The following is a 23,150-nucleotide window of genomic DNA, read 5'->3' as shown; positions in this document are numbered from 1 at the left end:
ACTAGGAAAGATAAACAGAAAGGAAATGGATTCACCAAGTAACCTGTCTTTATGGGAAATACAAAGTAAAGCTTAGAGGTGTAATATTGAAAAATGCATCCTTTGCTTTTGCTAGAAGGGGCTTTTAACAATGTCTGATTAACTTCTGTTTATTTTCATAATCAGGAATGTGATGTGGCTTATATTCCAACAAGTGGTCTTGGTGGTGAAAATTTAGTCACGAGAAGTCAGTCAAGTGACCTCACAAAATGGTATCAAGGGAAGTGTTTGTTAGAGCAGATTGGTGAGTGCAGTTTTTCTCATTTAGAAACAAATATGGCTCAGTCATGTGCTTGTCAAAATATTTATTTTGGGGAAGATGTGAGACAAAGTCTTTGGAATGCAATGTGGTTGATTAATTTCCAAGTGAGAAGTTGTTGAGAGAGTTTTTTAAATACAGATATTCTAAAAGGTCTTACCAATTTTTTTGCAGATTCTTTCAAGCCACCGCAAAGATCAGTGGACAAACCGTTCAGATTGTGTGTTGCTGATGTTTTTAAAGGTTGGTTATTTTTCTAATGTTTTCACCAGAATTACACCATTTTTAAAAACTAGTGTTGAAAAGAGATGTAAAAATAGATGTTAAAATAGGAGCTTTATGTCTATCAGTGGATTTGAACAGGAATAGTAATGTAAGTACTGTTCTTTTTGATATTTTCATCATCACTGATGGAGAAACCTATTGGAAAAAAATTGAGGAAGAATCTAGGTGACTTCCTAGCTAGTTATGTAATGAGTTGATGGTTCTGTGTGACAGTATCTGGGAGCCTTTCTTTTCCAAACAGAGTTTTGTTCCCTAGAGTACTGCTTCTCTGTCTTTGCAAGTACAATTTCTAAGCCTTTTATTTTTCAGTCCTAGATTTAATTTAAATTTAAAAAAATAAAAAAAAGTGTGACTTGTTTCATTTATGTTAATTTTTTTTGTTTTATATAAAGCCTGGGGAGGGAGTAGAAGAAAGGGGGTGGGTTGGTGAAGCTTTGTAGCCAGCCAAGGATAAACTGAGAGGCTCCAAGCTGCTCATTAGCACTACAATAAACATGGACAGCCAGTAACTATAACCAGTTTTTGTTGCCACGGCCTGAAGAAAATGGAATGCCGTGAGCAGCTAAGATTTTCGCGATAAACTTAATACTTTCAGAGTTAAATATATTTACATTTAGAAATAATTTAGAAAATGTATTAAAAGTAAGATATACAACATATCTAATTTGAAACTCTGAGCAGGTTCCTTCAGAAATGTTGCAAACCAAATGGCAGCATGAAAAAATCTTTTAAATCACATATTATTTAGTTCAGTATTTTAAAAGAAATTCGAATTTAGGTATAGGTTGTTTGTAGGGGAGATATGAACAAACCAGGTTGAAATACTGGCGGTAATTGGAAAAATCTATTCTGAGGCGTTCTGATTTGGGTCTTTGAGAAAATACTACTTGTTATGAATGCCCTGGGATAGCCTACTTAGCATGCTGAAGCCGTAATACTAAATATTGAAACACTGCATGAGAATTTGCCCTGGTGCCTTACCACAGATTTCATACTTAAGGTTTTCAATATAGTTACATTCAATTTGTGAGCTTGGAAAGTTTTTTTGGAATTTTTGATTGAGATCTTTCAAAATAATATTTTGTTGCAATAATCATTTTTGTGTTGAGTGATGTTTCACTAAATGAACAATTTAGATTAAATCTGCTCTCTGGAAGACAGATTGATTTTTGTTAAAGTAAGCAAAGCAACAATGGTTTTGGAAATAAACTCAATTTACAAATACAGGGTTCATTTATGAATGTGGCCTTTTAGGTGCTTTTTAGGTTGTGGGTTTTTTCTTTTTTTTAAACATGTGATATCAGAACTTAATTAACTTGGATGCCATTAGAGGAAGTAACTGCAGACACCACTGCAGAAGCAGCAGTTATTCTCAGCTCTATTCCAACGTGCATGCATATGCAGGAGAAGCAGTCCTGCTTCTCCTGCACTTTGAACTGAGCAGAACTGTGTAAAAAGTGAGAGCGCTGAGTTCACTCTTATGCAGCTTGGAAATCCCCTTTCTTTATTGAGGCTGTAATGCGTGTGTTTCATCTACCTCGGCCTGGTTTTACTGACCTCCATAGACCTCCTAATGTTCTCTCCAGGCAAGCTATCTCCTGACAAGAGCTGTCTGAAAACACATTTGCCTTCACTGCAACATCAGTCCTCACTGAGCTTGTTATAGGGTATGACTTGATCTGACTTGAGAAAAGCGTTGATTGCCAAGAGGCCTAATCCTTTGAATGGCAGAACCTAACTAGCATGATGTGCAGAAATCAAGCCCTTTTTTATGGCCCAATTCTGTCCGCTACTATGCATTTTTGTACTTGCACTGATCTCATGGGGAAGTGAAGGAATTGGGCACTTTTCAAAAAGAAGTCAGCATGCACGAGGCTTCAAACAGCATACTGGACATACAGGCAGAGCAGGTGATGTAGTGAGAGAGTTGTTTTTTGATTCTGCTTGGAGATAGCTGGGAACCAGGAACCAGTTCATGACTGTGATTGTCTGCATGTGCTTACTGAGCTAGCTTTAGGTTCTTTTTGGCACAGTGTTGAGATAGCTTATGTACCGTAATATGTGGATGCTTTTCTAACAGCTATCTACTTCTCCAGGTTTCTATTCTTTTGACATCCTATGTCATCTGTTAACTGACTGTGTCCATCTTGTTTGCCAGAATGAGTAGAGGGGAGATTAGCTCACAGACATACTGGTAATAGTTTTCCAGCTAGCTGGATGGAAACATCCATCAATAACAGTTATGAATGCAAAACGAAGTATTGGAGGTATAAGACTCAAGACTAATGTGGTAGAAAAAATATTAATATGTTTGCTGATTACTGCCTTCTAATATTCACCAAAATATATATATTTGTTGTTTGTGTTGTCTATGTAGAATCACTTCAGATTATTCTTTTTAAATATATCCGTAAGCATTTGCTGTGGGAGAGAGGCATTTCTTAAGGTGTATATTTGTACATGCGCGTGTGTGGCACCTCTTTTAAAAATGAATTGTTCAAGTAGTGAGCAGGGTATCAGTTAGGGATGTGGGCATTCAAGAATTAAAATAAATTGCATATCTTCTACTTAGAAATAGTTAAGTCATATGCAGTTATAAGAACTCCTCATGTTAAATAGGACCAAATCATTTATTGATTTTTCTAGGAGTAAATGAAATATGCAAACAGAGCATGTAGAGCTCTGACTCAGTTGAACAGTAAATGGCATAGGAAGTTGCACCTGTGTTTATGAAAATTGTTGTGACTGTAGTATATTTTTTATCTGTAATTAGAAAATCATGAATTAAATAAAATCCCTAGAAATGAAGGGGCTTAATCTAATACTGCAAAACTAAAAAGTATTTCTTCATGCTCCTACAGTTGTTTAAAGAAGGATATTTCTCCTTAGTTCTGAAAAACATAAGATCTAGAGGTTTTGAATTGAAAGTTTCATTTTCACAATGATGCACAGCTGGCTGTCTTGCAAGTACTGAACTCTCTGATAGGGAAAAAGTCTTTATGATATTACAGACTTATCTGTGTGTTTCTGAAGGGGTAACTTGTGATGGGAAATTGACCTTAAGAAATTGCTTCAAATTATTACTGTGTTTATTGCAGACCAAGGATCAGGATTCTGTGTGACTGGAAAAATAGAAGCTGGCTATATTCAAGTTGGAGAACGACTTCTGGCAATGCCTCCCAATGAAACTTGCACTGCAAAAGGTACAGTCTTCAGAAGCGTGTTTACTTTCAGGTCAATACTGGGCTTAGAAGCAGTTACTGAAATGGTAACAGACTGTCAAACTGATACTAACTGTCAAACATAAAATGTGAAAGCATAAAACGAATTTCTTTAGATGTGACTGTATCTGTATAAATATGTCTGTGAAGAGTATGTGAAATCTTTTTTTTTTTTTTTTTTTAACCTTTTTTTGCTCTATCAGATATTCCAAGTGTTATGGCCTCCTGACTTTGTTTTATGAACTATTAAAAAAGAATCTTCTGAATTGCAACAATACGTACATATCTATTTAAAAATGCAGTACAAGAATTATTAATATTCAGGTTTACTGTGCAGTGTAACTGTTAGGAATTATTAAGATGTGAAAAAACTTGAGAATTATGTCTGTGCTGCTTTTTCATGAGATTTGTCACTGATCCTTTCATTAATATACAAACTTTCAGGATGTAAATGTCCTAAGCACCAACAAAATACAAGAAAATTGGATTTAATCTTGAATACATTTCATCTCTGAAAGGAGGAATTGCTAAGTCAAGACATTGGTTATTAAGCTGTTTTAGTTTTCTGTTCCTGAAACAGGATTGTTGAGCATACACCAATGAGTTAAAAGATATGACCCTGAAATAAATGCATAGGCTTCAGTGTCTAACTATTTAATCTGAATTCAGCAACATGTCAGTACAGCTGTTGTGCTCTGTTCCAAAACTAGCTTTATTGGTTTTACTTTGAGAAGCTCTTCAGTGTGCATGTTTGTACTATTGTACACACATTGTTAGCAATGCACAAGAACATTACAGTAACATGGGTGACACACAAATTATGATGATGAACTGCTGTAGTCAATCCTTTGTTTTGAGAGCGAGGGAAGAGGCAGGGAAAAAGATGTCTTTTTTTGTCACATTCAGTTTGAGAATGCCCTACTCTGTGTACAATCCTATGGTTCCCTTGTGTACTGTCTCTCATACGTCTGAAACACTGAGTGAAAATTGAGAGTATAAGTTAATTAATCATGGAATCAGAGAATGGCTTGGGTTGAAAGGGTCCTTAGAGACCACCCAGTTCCAACCTCCTGCTGTGGGCTGCTACCACCAGTTCAGGCTGCCCAGGGCTCCATCTGACCTGATCTTGAGCATCTCCAAGGATGGAGAAGCCCACACCTTCTCTGGGCAGCAATGCCAGTGCCTCACCACCCTCTGAGTAAAGAATATTTTCCTAACATCTAATCTGAATGTATTATTTACATTTAATGTGAAGAAAAGATTATGTAATTTGCTATAATACGTTAACTACATATAGTGTGCACAATAGAATGAGTTTTTCATTTTTGAGAGGCTGATCTTGATTTAATCATTTTGTGAGAATGGCACATACATAGGTAACAATTATAGAACTATTTAGAAAGCAGTACTTAACATGCTTGTAGCTGAATGATACTTCCTGACATGGCTTTGACAAAGGGTTTGGGAACAGATTTGCAAATATATAAGCAGTCTGAAGTGAAATAGAAGTAGATCCTATAGATGTATGCAGTAATTGTTAAAAGTTTTTTTCTGAGCAATATAATTCTTGGTGTCCACTGGAAAGTTCAGAATTTTAAGTCGGGGAAAAATTAGTCTTATACTCACCTACTTAGCAGGATAACTTTTAAAGCATTTAGAATACATGAAGATAGGAATAAAATTACTTCAAACGATGCTTTCTAATAGATGCGATGTCGTGAATGGAAGGCAATCTGTTACGCTTTTTTTATGAAAGAGCAAACCCACTTAAGGTAAATGAAAGTTGACATAGTACCATTAAAGTACATGAAAGATGCGGTCTGGGGTGTGCATGTGCCTCAAAGGATGGGTGGGGCAGACACGGAGATTTTCAGTACTACGGCATTTTCAGGACTGCGTCATCTGCGCTATGTGACAAGTGCCAGGGCCTCTCTTATGGCTTATATAAAGCCATGTTATTGTGCAGGGTGGGGTTAGAGAATAGCGAGTCCTTAGCAAGAAATTTAAAAAAAAAAAAAAAAAAAAAGCTTCCTCAGTGTTCTCAGTTAAAAAGCTTTTACTCTCAACCCATTCATACTGAAAATTGATGAGTAATGGTTGATGAAGCACAAATGGCCCAAACAGAGGTGTTTGTTTGTAACTCAGAACCTAGGTACTTCACTGTGCGGTTCTGTTCTTACTCATTTCCAGGAATCACACTTCACGATGAACCGGTTGATTGGGCTGCAGCAGGAGATCACGTTAGTCTCACTTTGACCGGCATGGATATCATCAAAATCAAGTGAGCAGAACTAAGTTTCAGTCTAAGTAACGGTTTGTTTTTAATGAAAAGCTTTATAACTATTACACTTAACAATCAGCGGTTTACTTGAAGAATGATGTGGCTACCAGGATATTTAAAACCGAAGTGATGCCTATCACCTGGCTTGCACGAACAAACGTTGGAAACATCTGCTTTAAGTACAACGGCAGCCTCAGAAGAATGCTGTTAGCTGTTGTGCTTCGTGCTGACACTAGCAACCTTCTAAGCTTTTTTTCCTGAAGACTTCTCCTTAGATATCTTAATTACTGAATTGAGTGAATTCTTTCTGCTAAATGAAAAAGATGTTTTTGAAGAGCTTGTCAAAATTTTTCTAACAAAATGCATCCAAACAACTGCCATTGCATGCCAGTAAGTAAAGCTGGATAAGCGAAACTGATGTTGAACTTCTTGTTCAACATGTTCAGTCACTTTATCTCATGGCAAATGCTTTGCTGACCCTGTATATTTTTTTCTTTTGATATATTCAAGGAGACAAAGTAAATGGCTTTGTTTCTATTTCAGTATGTAGGTTTTGTGCTGAGCATTAGCCTCAAGTTTTTAGGGAAATAACAATTGTTATTCAAGCTAGATAATTGGGTCTGTAATCTGTACTGCTCTATTACATTGAAAAGGCATGAACTTTCCAAACTACTGCTTGGAAAATGCCTGAATAGTTTTGCAAATTTAGGCTTTGTTTCTAAAGAAAAAAACACATTTCTCTGGGGTATGTAGTTATTAAATGGAGAATAAAATTTACTTATTGAATGAAGGTTTGATGCAGTTCATCACTTTGATGTCATTTCTCTTCTGAAGATGTACTAGATTTGTCAAGAAGGGGTGCAGGTTTTAAGTCTTCTTGATTTTGGTGAAATTTGATTACTTCTTATGTGTAGGGTTAATCACACAGCTCACTCTTTCTGGTCTTTTTTTGGATGGGGGAGGGATTAACTTTCATTTTAGCTGTCTAACGACAGCTGCTTGAGAAAGCTGTCTGGTCTACCTTAATGACTTGTAATGAGCATCGGCTTTCTTGTGACTCAGTTTATTATAAGTAGGGCTTTTTGGATGTAAATGTTCCTGAGAGAGTTTTGAGACTCCTGATCACTATGTTAATCTGTCCACAAACTAGTTAAATTACCGAGGCACTGCCGTTTTGGATTCCCTGCAGTATTTTGTGCTGTTGATTTGGAACGATCTCTGAATGAAAGTCTAATTCTTCAAAGTACCTACACACAGGAAACGATGACATTTTTAGAAACTGATTAGCAGTGGATGTAATTGTTCATTGAACTAGACAGATCTCGTCATGCATATCCATTAAGCAGCGTAGACATCGTATAGAAATTACTTGGGTTTTAGGTTTTAATAAGATATTCCTGATTTTTTTTCTTCCTGGCTGTTATTAAATGTTATTGTCTTTGCTTTACATGTCTTAAACATGGTGGTTTTTTTTAGAATGGCAATTAAACTTTTTGTATCGTATATATGACATATCATATTACGCATATGTGTTAAAGTAAGAACTTTTGTTCTCCTTTTCTGTAGTGTTGGGTGTGTGTTTTGTGATCCCAAGGAACCTGTTAAAGTTTGCACTCGATTCAGAGCTCGGATTCTCATCTTCAATATTGAGATTCCAGTCACCAAAGGATTCCCTGTAAGTCTCTCTGAAGTTATTTCCATTTCAAGTTGCTCAGGGTTTTTCCTCTCCATATGCTTTCCCACATGTCTAATGTAAAGAGTCATTTAGTATCCAGACGTTTTTCCCTCCCTCAAAGGAAAACTAATTCTGCTGCAACTTGAAGAGGATGTAAGATGCTGCTGTGGTTGCTCGTGCATCTTGCTTCTGATGCCTAGCTAGGCCGTTTTGGAGAATGCATTCCAGCATGGAGTCAGGCTAGGCTGTTCTTTTGAAAGCCCATACCCTGTTAGGAATATAATGATGCACTGAGTTATAAGATACCTTGAAAACAACAATAACAAAACGTGGTTAATACTACAGAAGTACATAGACATGGCACAAACTAAACGCTTAAGAGTGAAAAATGTATTTGTAATTAAATAATACATGAACTTCTTGTTATATTGGCAGAGATCACAAAGCTTAGGAAATAAAAACAGTTACTGAATGTGAAGTGGGGACTCTTAAGGGAGAAGTTTTAGAAACATTTGTTTAAAAAAATCAATCTTAAAAGAGCTATGTGTTTTTGAGTACTAACACCTAGGATTTCTGATTATTTTACAAGATTTAATAAAAGAAAACTGTATTTTAGGTGCTGTTACACTATCAAACAGTAAGTGAACCTGCTACTATTAGAAGATTGTTGAGCGTCCTGCACAAAAGCACTGGTGAAGTGACAAAGAAAAAACCTAAGTAAGTCTTCTGAATACTTAATGATTATATTGAAAAAATGGGCTGAGTTTAAATTAAAGTGTGTTGTATCAAGCAAGTTCTATTATGAAGCAATAATATGTTTATAAGGACATAAAAAAAAAAATGCTTCCATTATTTTAGCTGGTTTCATGCTTAGATTTCAGAGTGCTTTATGAATTAAAAAATTGTTTCCACTTAGTGAGGAGTGAGGACCTGAGAAATAAAATGACTTCCATAAGATCAGTTGCAGAACTGAGAACGAGTCCCAAATCACTAGCCCTGTGCTAGATATACCTATTTTTTACATTATCTCATTTCTTCTTATGAAATTGGTGTAATAGTGGAAATGGGTTACTGTGAATTCTGCTACATAGTCAGAATCAAACAGAACCACCTCATACAAGTTAACCTATAGGAATGTCCCTTTTGTTATTTGAAAGCTGTATTTGGATAGAGATGTTATTGGCAAACAAATAATTAAAATAATCATTTTCCAGAAATGGCATGACTGAGACTTACTGAAAGGTAATAGGATAGGGTTAGGGAAAGGTGTCTATAGAGTAATGGATTGGCTCCTAGGTTGCGGGGACTTGGGTTTGAAACAAGGCTGATTTCTGTTAGATGTGAAAGCTGGGAGTTAATGGGATAATTCATTTGTAAACAATTTTCTGGGTACTGTGGTGGGTGACATTCTGTAGAAGTTTTTAGAGAAAGGTCAGATGCCTTTTAGAAAGCTGTGCTCCAGGCAAGTGAGTTTTCAGTCTGGTGCCTTGGGTTGTATTTTAAATCAAGCTTGATCATCATATTTTGAGCTTTATAAGTTCATTTTTTTCCAATTACTCACTGTTCTCTTTTTCATTTGTATAGGTATACATTTGTTATATTTTTCTGCTCATTTACTTTCAGGTTCCTTTCTAAAGGACAGAATGCTTTAATAGAACTAGAAACTCAAAGGCCAGTTGCTGTAGAGTTGTATAAAGATTTTAAAGAGCTTGGGAGGTTTATGTTACGCTATGGTGGTTCCACTATTGCTGCAGGAGTTATCACAGAGGTATGGTGTTGTTACAGTGGAATTTCTATAATGTAAAGGAATGGTGTTTACTTTCATATAGCATTTAGTTTTTATGTTTGATTTTATGCCTTTTAGCCTGAAAATGGAATTTATTTCGCTGAAAAAGAGACAATGCTTTAGCAAGCTGCAAGGAAAATGCTGACTTCTGAAATTTATACATTTTGTCCCCTCTCACCAGTTAAAAATAACATTGTTTTTAGTATAAGTCTTTCTGAAACTTAATTGACTTTATAAATATACTGGAAATAGATTTTATTTTAAAATAAGAATAATAGATTTTTAAATAAGAACTGTTGGCCATTTTTACTATGGCAAGTTTGTGTCTCCTACCTTAGTGTGTTAGCACTGAAGGTAGTTGTATGTTGTTATTCTTATCAATGCCTACAGATTTTTTCCAATCAAGTGTAAGTGAAGGCATGGGGTTAAATAGAAATGCTTTACTTTGTATTAAGAGCAAAAAAATACAAATGACCTTTATCTGACATTTTAAAAGTATTGCTGTGATCTTTGACTTAGAATTTAAGCTCCTAATTCTAGACCTGAGGGAGAGAAATTAAGAAATATTAACAAAGTTATGGTACTGAGATGTGAAGCTGAGTGACTTAATGTCAAAACTTGTTATTAGAGCTTGAAAATTTCTGGCTTCTCTCTGATCTATCAAAGGCACTGTGAATTATGATGCTTTAATGGTATATGGTTGTAAATTGGATCCAGATTTAGGATCTTTTTGCTTAAATGTAACTTGAATTAAGTGAAGTTGTTTAGACCTATGATGTCCAGTATTTCTAGAATTGGGAACTACTAAACTCTTTCTTTGAGTATTACTGTTTTAGTCCTTGTAATCTTTTTCCAGAGAATTTCAGAGGAAAAGGAATCTCTTTTTTTTTTTTTTTTCCCCATGAGTAATCACATTGGAAAAAGCTGTGATCATTTTACAGTTAGTACTTCATTTTTCACCATTTTTTTCTATTTGATTTTTAGATTAAAGAATGACAATGGTGCCTGGACTTCCACAATCCAACCAAAATGCAATCAGATATCCAGACTTCTGTTTAAGAATCCAGTTACTTCAGCTGAAGGAACAAGTGCAATTTATTGGGGGGATGAAGATGGTCACAAAAGTTAGTTTGAATTAGTCTTCTGAGGGAACCTTTCATCAGTCTTTCCCACTGCATAACAAGATGCCAACTGACAAGAAATTGCTGATGTTGCACTCACTGATCAGAAGAGTCCAAGTGCTCCATGTGGAATTTACCCGTTAAAGAGCCTGATGGAAAAATATTAGAAAGTTGAACTGGGGGGGGAAAAAAGTGATGAATCATCATGAAGCAAACTTTTGCTAGACATAAATTGTTTACATATTTTCTTTGATCTGCTTTTTTTTGCTGCACATTAATTCAGTAAAGTAACTTTATTGGTCTAATATATTTTGAGGTTTGAGTTGAACGCATATTCAGGGTAAAACGAACTATTTACTTTGGGTTCAAGAGAATGGCATGTAGTGTTGTACCAGGATTTTTTTTCCTGTCCCTAAATTTATTTAAAAGAAAAAAGAAGTTTCTTTTGCTGTGTCGTAGAAGTTGTGCCAACTCTGGCTAATTTTATTTTTTAAAATGTAAGAAAATAAAATAACTTAGAGCATAATTCTTGACTCTTTGATCTTTATTTTATTTAAACACTTCTAAGTTATTATAAATTTTTCCTTGCTTTCTGTGATTCATAAGTTTGAACTTGCAAACTTAAAATGCAAAACGGACACGTGACTTCTCCATTCTGTGAAAATAATTTTCTCTCGTATGTTGCTCCTTGGTGGAGCTACTGTGCACATCCATCTCTTTCACCCAGATGCGGTGTTTTTCTGTGGTGTTTAATCTCAGGATGTTGATGAAACCAGATTGTTTTGTTTACTGAAGCCTGTAGCTGACCAGAGGCTCTAGCTGGTTGATGAATAAATGGCCTATATTGGACAACAAAGCTGTATCAACTTTATTCAATCAAAATTTGTTTGTACCTTGGTTTACAAGAAATTTTAAGGCTTAGCAGTAGTCTAATGTTCAAAAGCTTTCTAGGTTTTTGAAACTAGCTCATTTCTGGCTCTCTAAATGGAGATTTTGACAGTCTCCTGTTGATAATATAATGCTCTTTAGCACAGATGTGTGGTTTGGTTAAAGGCAGAGAGCAAGGAGATGGCATGTGGTCTCAGAGCCATTTGGTAGTCTAAGTGTTCTCTCAAAGAAAGATGTATTTTAAACAGTTGTTACTGGGAAGTGAAGGCAAAGCTTAATTATATGTAACGGGTTTGTCTGTAGTAAAATATTTCCACTGGAATATTTAAGAAAGAAAACATGAAAGTAGGTGTCTTGTTGCCTGTCTAAAAAAAGTGAATTTCTGACAACATGCCACAGAGTGCCTGCACTGGGCAGGATCATGCTTCTCAATGTTTGTGGTTCTTTTTTTAACTAAAGGGCCTCTCATTTGTATTGCTTGGTTTGAGGATATTGGTAGAAAAAAGGTAAGTTTCTTGAGTATAAAAACCGTGGCAGAGCCGTTGTTTTGGAGGTTACAAGGGCAGATACTGATGATGAAGCAAGCGAGCTGCAGACAAATTAGTCCAAGCCTTTTTGCTTATCGGTAGTAAGGAGCAGTTCCCTAGTGAGATAATTATTTTGTGCAGTTGTTGCAAAAGGAATTTCTGCAGACTGAAGCCTGAAAAATTGATAGAGGGAAAATTTTTCTTCAGCAATTTATTTCCTAAAGAGAAAAATGAACTCTCCTCGTAGATATTAGCTGATTCTGCCTCCCTGCTTTAACTCTTGAAGCAAGGGGAAAGTAAGTCACAGAAATGGTCATTTTTCCACCCTTTCCTCTTTGTTCCTGCTGCTGTTGCAGTAGTTCCCTCTGACTTGCAAGTGAGCAATGCAGGGAAGGCAGAGAGAGAGGGGAGGAGTTCAGACTTGCAGTACAAATACGCACTGAACTATGAATCTGAACTGGCACCTCTTAGGAAAAAAATCACTGGTGAAGCAAGCTGCTAACAATGGCTCACTCAGAGGATTTGCTAGTGCTGGAAAACTTTATAGCTGGCAAATTTGTTCCTTGTTCCTCCTACATAGATTCCTATAACCCATCCACAGGAGATGTCTATTGCAGGGTGCCAAACAGTGGCATAGAAGAGGTGAGTACTGTCCTAGTGCACAAAGAGATTAAAATGTGAAATGCATGTTGTGAGTGGGAGAGGTTGGAAAGCAGGAGATTGGAAAAATGATAAAGACTTTTAAGATTTAAATGAGTAAGATCTTGATTGTGTTGTAGCATTGTGTAATTGATTGCTGCTGCAGCAAATAGTTATTTTTATTATTTATTTTTACATTTTGCAATTAGAAACTTATAGACTGAGTTATAAACCAGCGTAAATCAAACAAGATTCAGTTCCTTCAGTAGAGCTGTTTCAAGGGGTGTCTTGCACGTAAGTTAACAGTAACTCTCAGACTGGCACTAAGTGTAAACACTGGAAGAGAGAGAAAAGAGTTATTGACCTCTTATAGAATAAAGTTAGTGGCACTGTGTACAGGTAAATATGTTATACCCTTTTGTCTTGATCATTTACAGTTGTCATTTAAAAGGATTGGGCATTCTGGCCCTTTCCCTGTGATATGGTAAAAAGCTTCAGACCTTTCTGGCTTGGATATTAGCAGCTGGGTATGAAATAAAGATGGTGAGGTGGCTGCACTGAGCATACATTTCCTCATGAAGCAGTCTGTCTTTTGCATCAGTGTAATGTTTCCTACTCATGTGCTCTCTGGTGGGATGAACGTGCCTTGTATGTCAACGTAACGTTCATTGGGGTGCTGCAGCTTCACTGATGCCACTTTATAAAGGGCCTAGAAGTGCTTAGCATACTGCTTCAGTTTTGGCAGGGAGAAAAGCGACTGGAAAATATTAGATGATGTAAAAGATTTGGAAAACATCAACAAGTAGTGTACAGTAACTTCATTTTTCCAAACGATTTTTTTTTTTTTTCTAAATGAAGTGCTATTGTTATGTAGCTGTTTATTTGCATTTCAGTCCTGCAGACATTTCTTTGCTTCTTTCATCAGAAACCTTTGCACTGTAATTTCAATTGGGTAAATATTTGCTAGATGCCCATGACCAAGGGTTAAAGTGTAACAGGTTCAGTCTGCTAGAATACATCTGTGTAAGTTTGCTCCAGACAGCCCAAACTGTGCCTGGAAAGACTTCTCTTTGATGTGCAGGTGCAAATCTTCCTGTTCATTCGCTTGCAGAATCATAAAATTGAGAGAGACGTGAGAATGCCTGAACAACTTAACAAAATTAGGCTATTGACCATGATGTAGATATGGGAGAAGAGTTCAGATACGTGTGAGGAACAACGGCTTCTCTCTTCTCAGTTTTGGGGTCATGCTGTGCATAATGCTTGGGTTGTATGGAGTTGACAAGTCCTTTGCTCCTGCCTTTAGTCAGCTATATCAAAGACTGGGCTTTGCAAAGCTGGCATCCACTGATGACTAGTGGAATATGCTGCAGGAGAAAGTGAAGTCAAACTACTTAGAGGTTATCTGGAGACTGTAAAATAAGCATCAAGGTCCAGGTTCAGTGAAGAGCTTGATGCTGTTTTCTAACAAGGCTCAACATCTTGGTGTTTTTGGTTGGTTTCATTGGAAACTTAAAACAGTGGAAACAAAAGGCAAACCTGTTTCTGATATTGGAATTCAACACCAGGCTGACTGCAAGGACCTTTTCAGCCAGTTTTTATCAAAAAATGCAGTGCAGGCTTGAGCAGATGCCCTACATCCCCAAAAGACAAGATGGTGAGAGCTAATAGGACCTGGCAAAAATCTCTTCTTAAAAAAAAGAAATCTCTCTTAAAAGAATCTTCATCTTTTCCATCATCCACTAGGAATGCAGGTGTTGTGTCACAAGGGCTATTTTACATGTTTTGGTATCAATCTTTTATGATAGCTCTGGATTGTGTATTCTTTGTGTGATTCTTGTGCAGAAGAGGAAAGCAGAAGGAAGTGTTTCAGACACAAATTCATAGTTGAATTTTTATGCATGTCTTCTTCATGGCTCAACTTGTTTTTGCTAGTTAAACTGTTTTAACCCTTGTTCCCTTTTACTACTTCTGTATTTATTCTGTATTAGGGAGACCTCAGAGCAGCCTTTCAGTATCTAAAGGGGGGCTATAAGAAAGGGAACAGAATATTAGCAGAGTCTCTTGTGATAAGTCAAGAGGAAATGGTTTCAAACTGAAAGAGGAGAGATTTAGACTGGGTATAAGGAAAAAAAAATTTACAGCAAGGGTGGTGAGATGCTGGCAAGAGTTGCCTGGTGAGGTGGTGAAGCCCCATCCCTGGAGACATTCAGAGTGAGGCAGGAGGGGGCTCTAAGCAATTTAAATCTACTTGTCGGTGTTTTTTTCCAGGGAAACTGGATCAGATGGTCATTAAGGGACACTTCCAACTCAAATGATTCTATGATCATCTTGTTTGTTTTCCTCTTGCTTTTTTAAACCAGTCCACTGACACTTCATTCCTTCCATTGCCAATTTTCTGCTTGTCCATGAAGATGCAACCTCCTCTTCCTTCTAAACTTGCTGGAGGGTTAAAAATGCAGATGACTTGAACTTCATATCAGCCTTCCTAGGCACAGCAGCACCAGGGGGTACAGGCAACAAAAGAGGGAACAGATGAGAAGCAGCGCCACGATGGCACCTAATGACGAGAGAGTGGAAGAACAAGTAACTTAATGGAGGTGGTTTTGTTTCGTAGGGGATGAATCTTTTCAGGGTAGGTGCCCTCCTCCCCCAGCTCACTCAAGAAGCTGCAGTTCCCCTTTCCCATACCTGCTTTGGCCTTCCTCCAGCTGTTTGGTTGTTGAACTCTGCCAAAAGGCCAGAGTCTAGGTGTGACTTTGTGAGCTGGTTTATTTTCCACTGGCCTCCATACCACTATCATCCTGTCCTTCAAGCTCTGACCCTCATTTCAGGAGACTGTAAATTCTCTTGTGAATGCAGGGGCAGGAGGGGGAAGAAAAAAGAAGGAAACAGGATTTCCCTGTGTTTGAACTTCTGTATGCTCTTTTGTAAAAACATCATTGGAGTGTTGATAAATTACTTTATGTTTTTTGTAAAACCCATCATTATCTGAAGGAGCAAATTTGAAAATCAATTATGTGGAATTGATAGAAAGAAATCCTCAGTGATTGCACAGGAGCCAGCGCTGTGACAGCATGAGTAGAGCTGGAATCATTTGCTTTATGTTCCATCAACATTTTTCTAGTTATTGACTTGGGTACATTTCCCAGAGCTGAAGAAATTTTTGAGCAAAAATAATGGGAAGACAACCAAGACGGCTTTGGCTAAAAGCCCACTTTGGTGCACAGGTTAGACAATACAACCAATTAAATGATACATAAGAAGAAAAAATGAGAAATAATGCTGTTAACTAAAATATAGAAACGTGTTGCTAACCACCCTAGTAATCTTGAGAGACTGGTGAACAGCATCCAGAAGGAACTGATTATCAATCAACAGGCCCAGGTAATTTTCCTTCAGGTGTCTGGAGGAAGAGATAGATGGAGGAGAGATCCTTCTATTTAATTTTAATCCTTTGAAGCTTAGTCTGCTTTTAGAAAAGTGCTGGTATTCTGCAAGTGTTCAGAAAAGTCAGGCTGAAGGACCATGCAGAAGTTATGTGCGTCTCAGGCAAAATGCTGGTGAAACAGGTATGCATCAATATAAACACATATAATTATTTTTTAATATCTGTGGACTTGGTTAGGTAGCTGCAATCTGGTAAGACTTATTTTTTTTCCTCTGAGCAGCTCTTTTGTATACATATTCTCAATCCTTGCTTGAATGAACTGGGGGAGATGAGAGAGGAAGTCAAAGGTTAGTGGACCACGCAGTCTATTCCTTCCCAGACCCATTATTTTAATCACTGATGCCCTTTCTGGCATGATCAAACTGTAGACATTAGGCTGAACTGCATTTGTTCTAGGAGATTTTTGCACTTGCACTTCTCATGAGAAACAAGGTTCTGCATGGGCTGGACCAGTGGCATTTGCTAGCACTGATTGATTTTTTTAGCATTTCCTCCAGGCCTGGAGCGTTGCCCACCCATTGAGAAGAAATGCAAGAGGTACAGTGAAATTCCATATCAAGTACAGAAACTATCAATAGTATTTCTTGAATTAAAGGATGGTGTCTTGAGAAGATGAAAATGAAGAAGTAATATCTCTGGAGAGATTCAGTGGTTCCAAAAACGTGATTTGAATTATTATCTCTCAAATGTAAGCAGGTCTGCTGATCATTTGACATCCTTTCTGACGTGTTTCATTAACATTTACCATTGATCTTTTGCATTTTTTAGGTGGAAGCTGCAGTCAGAGCAGCCAAAGACGCATTCCCAATTTGGTCCTCAAAAAGCCCAGGGGAAAGATCTCAGATCTTGAACAAATTGGCAGACCTGATTGAACATGACCTGGAAGCATTTGCTCAAGCAGAGTCAAAGGATCAGGGTAAAAATCTAAACTACTGATGTCAAATATAGTGTCTTGATGTGTATTCGAATGGAAGGATACGATCAAGATATTTGGTATATGTGAGCTTTTGGCGCAGTGGTGTTTAGATGAGCTATTTTCTGCCCCTGATATCACAGCAGTTTGTTTGATTTTGTTTCAGGCAAAACGATTACGTTTGCTAGAACTGTGGACATCCCTCGGGTAGTATACAACTTCCGATTCTTTGCCTCTTCCATCCTTCATCACACGACAGAGTGCACCGAGATGGCAAGCATGGGCTGTGTGCATTACACCTCACGGACACCTGTGGGAGTTGGTACAGTGTTCCCAGAGCATGGGAAACTGGGCAGTGCCTGAGGAGTTTTTCCAAACCTAGCATTTAGTTTTCCTGGGTCATGTCATGTACTACGTGGTTTGCTAAATCACGATAAACTTCACGTGAATTCACTTATGCTGTTTTTCTTTTTAGAAAGAACATTTATATGATGCCTTAAAATGTGCCTAGAATAGCAGAAGAATAATGTAGTCCAACTCAGGGTCCACATAGGACCGCCCCAAATCCAAACCCTATTCTGAGAGCACCGTCTGAATGCTCCTTTGAACTCCAGCAGCATGGGGCCATGGCCAATGCCCTGGGCAGCCTGTTGCATGCTCGCCACCGCCCTCTGGTGAAGAACTTTTCCCTGACACCAGGCATCAATTTACCTAATACCAAGCAGCAGCAGCTCACAGATCAGCATTTTGGCTGAAGCACCCAGCTGCATTTTAGCAGGGGAATTGCTGAACTGTGCCACTAGATGCTGCTCTCGGTTCAGATATAAAACAACTGTGCTGAATTTATGAGAGATGGAGTCGTAAGGACGCAACTATTATATAGTTCATACCATTATGCATAAATGCTTCGAATACAAGCCTGAATTATTAAAAAAGATAAAATTGGGTTAGTGGGCCTTTTTAAAAGTTTTTATGACCAATGGAGATCATGAGTACTTCTGATAAAATTACTGACAGAAGTTCTTCAAGGTCCAAAGCTCCATTCCTACATGTGATGCATCAAGCAGCAAGAAATTCTGTGCCTTTTGAAACAGTTACATCTAACAATTACAGATTTCTTTTTGCCATTTGAAATTAATATGTAAAGAAAAAGCATTATTAAAAACAGTTACTGAAAACAAAACAAAACAAAACAACCCAAACAAACAACTAGTAATTCAGCAATTTGTCAAAATAGCAGCTTTGGTTTTTTTTTTTTTTTTTTTTTTTTTTTTTTGTGGAAACAGAAAAATATGCATTGTGTGCTGTGCATGCTCTTTTTAATACTAAAATTGGGAAGAAATCTCTTGACAGTATCATAAAGCAAGTGATCTGGGCTAACTGAGGTTACTTTGGATTGCTGACACAGAAAATTACCACAGAGCAGTTGATGTGAACGGTTTTTATGGCTAGCCTTGCCTCAGTGTTCCTAGAAAGCCACGAAAAGCATGCTGTGAATATAAGCTTCTGCTCCAGAGAAGCTGTGAAACTCAGTGTCCAGCAGGTCAGCTTTAGCATTGTTTGTGCAGATCTTTTAAAATGATCTGCCTTTGAGGAAGACTTCTAGCTGCAAATTCTTGTTCAGTTGTCTAGAAATACAAACCATAGCCAAATTCCCTTCCAAAATCTGAACTGATATGTAAATGCTGAAGAGAGGATTGAGTTTTGTATCCCAGTGAACTGTGCTCCTGTCTTTTGTGGTTTTCTCTTGCAGCTGGTTTAATCAGTCCTTGGAATTTGCCACTTTATTTGTTGACCTGGAAAATAGCTCCTGCCATTGCATGTGGAAATACCGTAGTTGCCAAGCCAAGTGAGATGACATCTGTCACAACGTGGATGATGTGCAAACTCTTGGAGAAAGCAGGTAAATCCCTGAGTGTATTGGGAGGATGAATGGGGTGGACTTGCTGCAACATTTTCATTGCAGAAATCAGAATGCTCAAAAAACTTGGGTGAGATGGTTTATTGTAAATGAATTTACTAGAGAGTGAAAAGCTCTCCTTGTGACCATACTGTTCCATCTCCCTAACTTCAGCTATTTCCCTGTCTGATTTTTTTCACTGTCTCCTTATGAAAAGTCTTGCTGTATTTCTCTCCCCACTCCTGCCCTCCCTGTGGGGGTTTCCTATGTCCACAATGCCAGCAAAGGAATCATGAAAGCGTAAAAGAGTGAGATCCAGTTCTTGTTCCATTTGGAAAATGAGAAGATAACTGTTTTTTCCCTGTTACTGAATGACTGAAAACTGGATCACTGATGGTGGATGCTGGGCAAGATTGACGGATGGGTAGAATTGGTTTTATTGTTTAACCCGTGACCGTGCTACCTAAGTTGAGGGTCCCTCTTTGTCTCTAGTAATTTTCTAAGCCCAGAGATAAAACGTTGATAACTGAAACCTGCGGAGCAAGATGAGGGTGTGCTCACTTTGTGCCTCTCTTTCCATGAGGGATGCCACACGGGGTGGTGAATGTGGTGTTTGGGACAGGCACCAAGACAGGAGAAGCCCTCGTCTGCCATCCTGACGTGCCCCTCATCTCCTTCACGGGAAGCACACTCACAGCCCAGCGGATCACGGAGAAGAGCGCTCCGCACTGCAAAAAGCTTTCTATGGAGCTGGGAGGCAAAAACCCTGCAATCATCTTCGATGATGCCGACTTGAGCCAGTGCATCCCAACAACTCTGCGGTCCAGCTTTGCCAACCAGGTGCCTCTTGCCTCTGTACTGTGTGCTTGCAGCAGGAGGTGTGCATATGTTAGTGAAGGCACACATGTCCGTACCTTTGATCCCAAATCCTAAACTGACAAGGTCTATTTTTAGGCTCTGTGTAGTGAGCGAACTACAAGTAGAAAAAATATGAGAATATGCACGTTATTCCAGAGTCAGGGAAGTAAAATAAGACAGTGCTCTTTCTATAGCTCTCCATCAGATGTTAGGAAAAAAAAAAAGTATCCTTATCCCTCTTACAATAAAAGTGTCCTTTATTTCTCCAGGAAACAATTGCTTTAAATTCCTCCCTGCAATTAAGTGGAAAACTTGATTTGCTGAAAATAAATTAGAAAATTCCCTGTAAATTCTATCAGTGTTACTGTTCCCATCCTTAGGAGAGATTGCCACAGCCATGAAACTATATCAGGACAAGGATTCAGAAAAATAGCATGGCATCAGCATGGCATTTTAAGGAAATGAAGTGAGGCATCAGTCCAAAATGGAAATCTTATTTCCTATGAAAAATGTTGGAGAAGGTAGAGTGTTATTAATGAAAAAAACCCAGATTTGCTTACATTAGTGAATGACTGCTCAACACTGTTATTACTGTATTGTCTTCTCTCTTCCTTTTGATCTGGGAAAAATCTTGCTTTGCTGTGTAGGTGAATGTTGTTTCCACTCCCCAGGATGCAGGGGCACAACTCTCATCCTGGGAAGCAGGTTCTAATGCAGGTGAGTAATACAATGTAATATGAACTGATTTTTTTGTTTTGTTTTGGCAGGGTGAGATCTGCCTTTGCACCTCCAGGATCTTTGTTCAGAGGGGGATATACAGTGAGTTTGTGAAGAGGTTTGTAGCGGAGACTAAGAAGTGGAAGGTTGGGAACCCCTCAGATCCATCTGTTGATATGGGAGCACTAATAAGTAAAGAACATCTAGAAAAGGTAGTATTACATGAGGTTTATCTGATCTTATCTTTTGTTGAGTTACAAAAAAGGTTTTTACATGTATATGCTGGGTGGGATTAAGATTCAAAGCCATTATAAGGTTTTCATTAGGTAAAGTTTCTGCTGCCTGTGGCTTGGGATCACATGATTTCTCTGGAAGAATCAACTCCATGCAGGAAGTAATTTAAAAAGCTATTTTTTCTCATTTGAAGTGGAAAAATTCAAAATCCTGAATTTATGCTGACTAATCTTACAGCTTAACAACATTTTCACTTATGTTAGTATTGCATTTGCTGAGATCATTTATTTGCCTATTAAGAAAACCAACTGAGGTAAAAATCTTATTTTTGTATCTCTCTTAGCATACTCTGCTAGCAGGAATTTGAAATGGCACGAGTGTAGGTTACAGCTGAGACAATGCACAGTGATGTCTGCTTCAATGACTTTTTGTGGTCTCAGCCACAGTTCAAGAGGGCAGACGCTCGGACCCCACAACTGATACAATCAGTGTAAACAAGAAGCAACCGGAAAACCACAAACTGAGGGAGAAAGCCAACCCTCTGTCATGCTTCTTGAGGCCTCAGCAAGTTCTTCAGCCTGTTCCTATTGTAGAGTGGTAGAAACACCCACTGCTTGAGGTCATCTTGGGCACGATAGAGGACTTCTGTATCTAGAATACAAATGTGCTTAAAAAAACAGTGAGAAAGAAGCACAGTACTATCTCTGTGGTATTTCTATAGGAAGAGAAACAGAACAAAGATTCTGGACCAGCAGAAGTTCCAACAGCATGTTCTATGTATAGCGTATGATAGCAGAAGCCATGGGAGCAGTTTTAATTACTTATTGATGAGATTTCCTATAGTCTTCATGGCTTCATCATCCTAGTGCCATGTAAACATTCACCAAGCCTGCCCATGGGGCAGGAAAATGTTACTGATCCCTTGAAGTAATGAGTGAACCATGGCATGGAAGATATGTCAAATTGACCAAGCTACTGGAAAAAGGGAGGAGTGCTTTTGGACCACTTGTGATTTTACCACGGGTCCTGCTATTTTGAGATTGATTACTAGCAAGGGTCAATAATGAAGCCCGCTAGGCTTTTTATAGAAATGGATCAAAAGCTGGGGAATACCCTTCTGCCATTAGAAGGGAAGTAAGAGCAGTGTGATGCTGTTGGAGGTATTCCTGGACTCCTGAGGATTTATCCAGACTGGAGAAGTGAGCTCTCTGAATGTTGTCCTTTAGAAATGATATTTTGTTGCTTTTTCCTTAGGTGAGAAGCTATGTGAAGAAAGCAAAGGCTGAAGGAGCCAGAATCCTGTGTGGAGAGGGAGTGGATTCCTTGGCTCTCCCAGCTGGCAACCAGAAAGGCTATTTCATGTTGCCCACTGTTATTGCCGAAATCAAAGATGAATCTTGCTGCATGCAAGAAGAGATTTTTGGTCCTGTGACATGTGTGGTAGCATTTGATACAGAAGATGAAGTGATCGAAAGAGCCAATGGTGTGAAATATGGCCTTGCAGCCACTGTGTGGTCCAGCAACGTGGGACGTGTTCATCGAGTAGCACGAAGGCTGCAGTCTGGCATGGTGTGGACCAACTGCTGGCTTGTTAGAGATCTGAACCTGCCATTTGGTGGAGTGAAAGCCTCAGGTATAGGAAGGGAGGGAGGAAAGGATTCTTATGAGTTCTTTACTGAAGTCAAAACCATCACAATAAAGCACTGAAATAAATAAATTGAAAAAATGTTAGAGTAAAATAAATTACTAATTTGTGTTACCTTAAATTAAATGGCTTTCTGGGATACAGACTGATTTGAGTCCATCTTTTCCTTGGACGTCTGTCTGTCAAGAAACGTCAATGACAGCTGCAAACACACACTCCAGATGCTAATATTGAATGTAGCCTTTCATTACATGAGATGATTGGTGTGATCTCCATAATTAACCTATCCTAAATCAGATCGCTTGTGTATCTTACCCTCATGTATGATTTTTTTTAGAGTATTCTGGTCTCAAAAATCTGCTTTATGGAGAAAGACTGGAGAAAAAATGATGTACAACTGTACATGTAGTTGGTGAGTCACTGTGAGGGACAAGATAGAAGTACATCGAGAAGTTGATATTGTAATGAGAATCAGCCTATTTCCATTATAAGTATTCCATTAAGTTCTATGTACCAATTTGTTTTATGCTTCACTGATGTCAGCCAAGGACTGATGCTATAGCACACTACATGACTGAGGCAGTACCTTTTATCTCTTAAGTGGCATTGAACTAGGGGGTCATGAGATTTTCATGATATATAGAGGCAATAAGCATTTTAATTATTGCATGGTTTACTTTATGTCGCTGAAACATCCTGACACTTGTTCTC

The 23,150-nt window shown here is 38.1% G+C and overlaps 2 protein-coding genes across 4 annotated transcripts in view; both read left to right on the top strand.

Annotated features, from left to right (window-relative positions):
• Window positions 1–11,523, top strand: part of HBS1L (HBS1 like translational GTPase) — a 65,200-nt gene extending 53,677 nt beyond the window's left edge. For all 3 annotated transcript variants that reach the window (XM_042828298.1, XM_042828312.1, XM_042828305.1), the window contains 8 exons: window positions 166–283; window positions 473–541; window positions 3,682–3,786; window positions 5,995–6,085; window positions 7,652–7,760; window positions 8,377–8,477; window positions 9,384–9,528; window positions 10,531–11,523. In XM_042828298.1, the coding sequence (XP_042684232.1) occupies window positions 166–283; window positions 473–541; window positions 3,682–3,786; window positions 5,995–6,085; window positions 7,652–7,760; window positions 8,377–8,477; window positions 9,384–9,528; window positions 10,531–10,542 (750 nt within the window). In that variant the 3' untranslated portion in view covers window positions 10,543–11,523. The remainder of the gene's footprint in view (window positions 1–165; window positions 284–472; window positions 542–3,681; window positions 3,787–5,994; window positions 6,086–7,651; window positions 7,761–8,376; window positions 8,478–9,383; window positions 9,529–10,530) is intronic.
• Window positions 11,524–12,512: 989 nt separating this feature from the next.
• Window positions 12,513–22,588, top strand: ALDH8A1 (aldehyde dehydrogenase 8 family member A1). The gene is made up of 7 exons (XM_042813824.1): window positions 12,513–12,724; window positions 16,941–17,088; window positions 17,252–17,407; window positions 18,839–18,988; window positions 19,569–19,825; window positions 20,611–20,772; window positions 22,049–22,588. The coding sequence occupies exons 1-7, from the start codon at window positions 12,587–12,589 to the stop codon at window positions 22,499–22,501; spliced, it is 1,464 nt and encodes a 487-aa protein (XP_042669758.1). The 5' UTR covers window positions 12,513–12,586; the 3' UTR covers window positions 22,502–22,588.
• Window positions 22,589–23,150: the final 562 nt, after the last annotated feature.

Source organism: Centrocercus urophasianus, unplaced genomic scaffold, assembly GCF_019232065.1.
Source record: "Centrocercus urophasianus isolate 14NV4802_14NV808 unplaced genomic scaffold, USGS_Curo_1.0 seq_10, whole genome shotgun sequence".
Classification (NCBI taxonomy): domain Eukaryota; kingdom Metazoa; phylum Chordata; class Aves; order Galliformes; family Phasianidae; genus Centrocercus; species Centrocercus urophasianus.
Note: the sequence above shows the minus strand (reverse complement) of the source record. Positions and strands in the feature narration are given on the sequence as shown.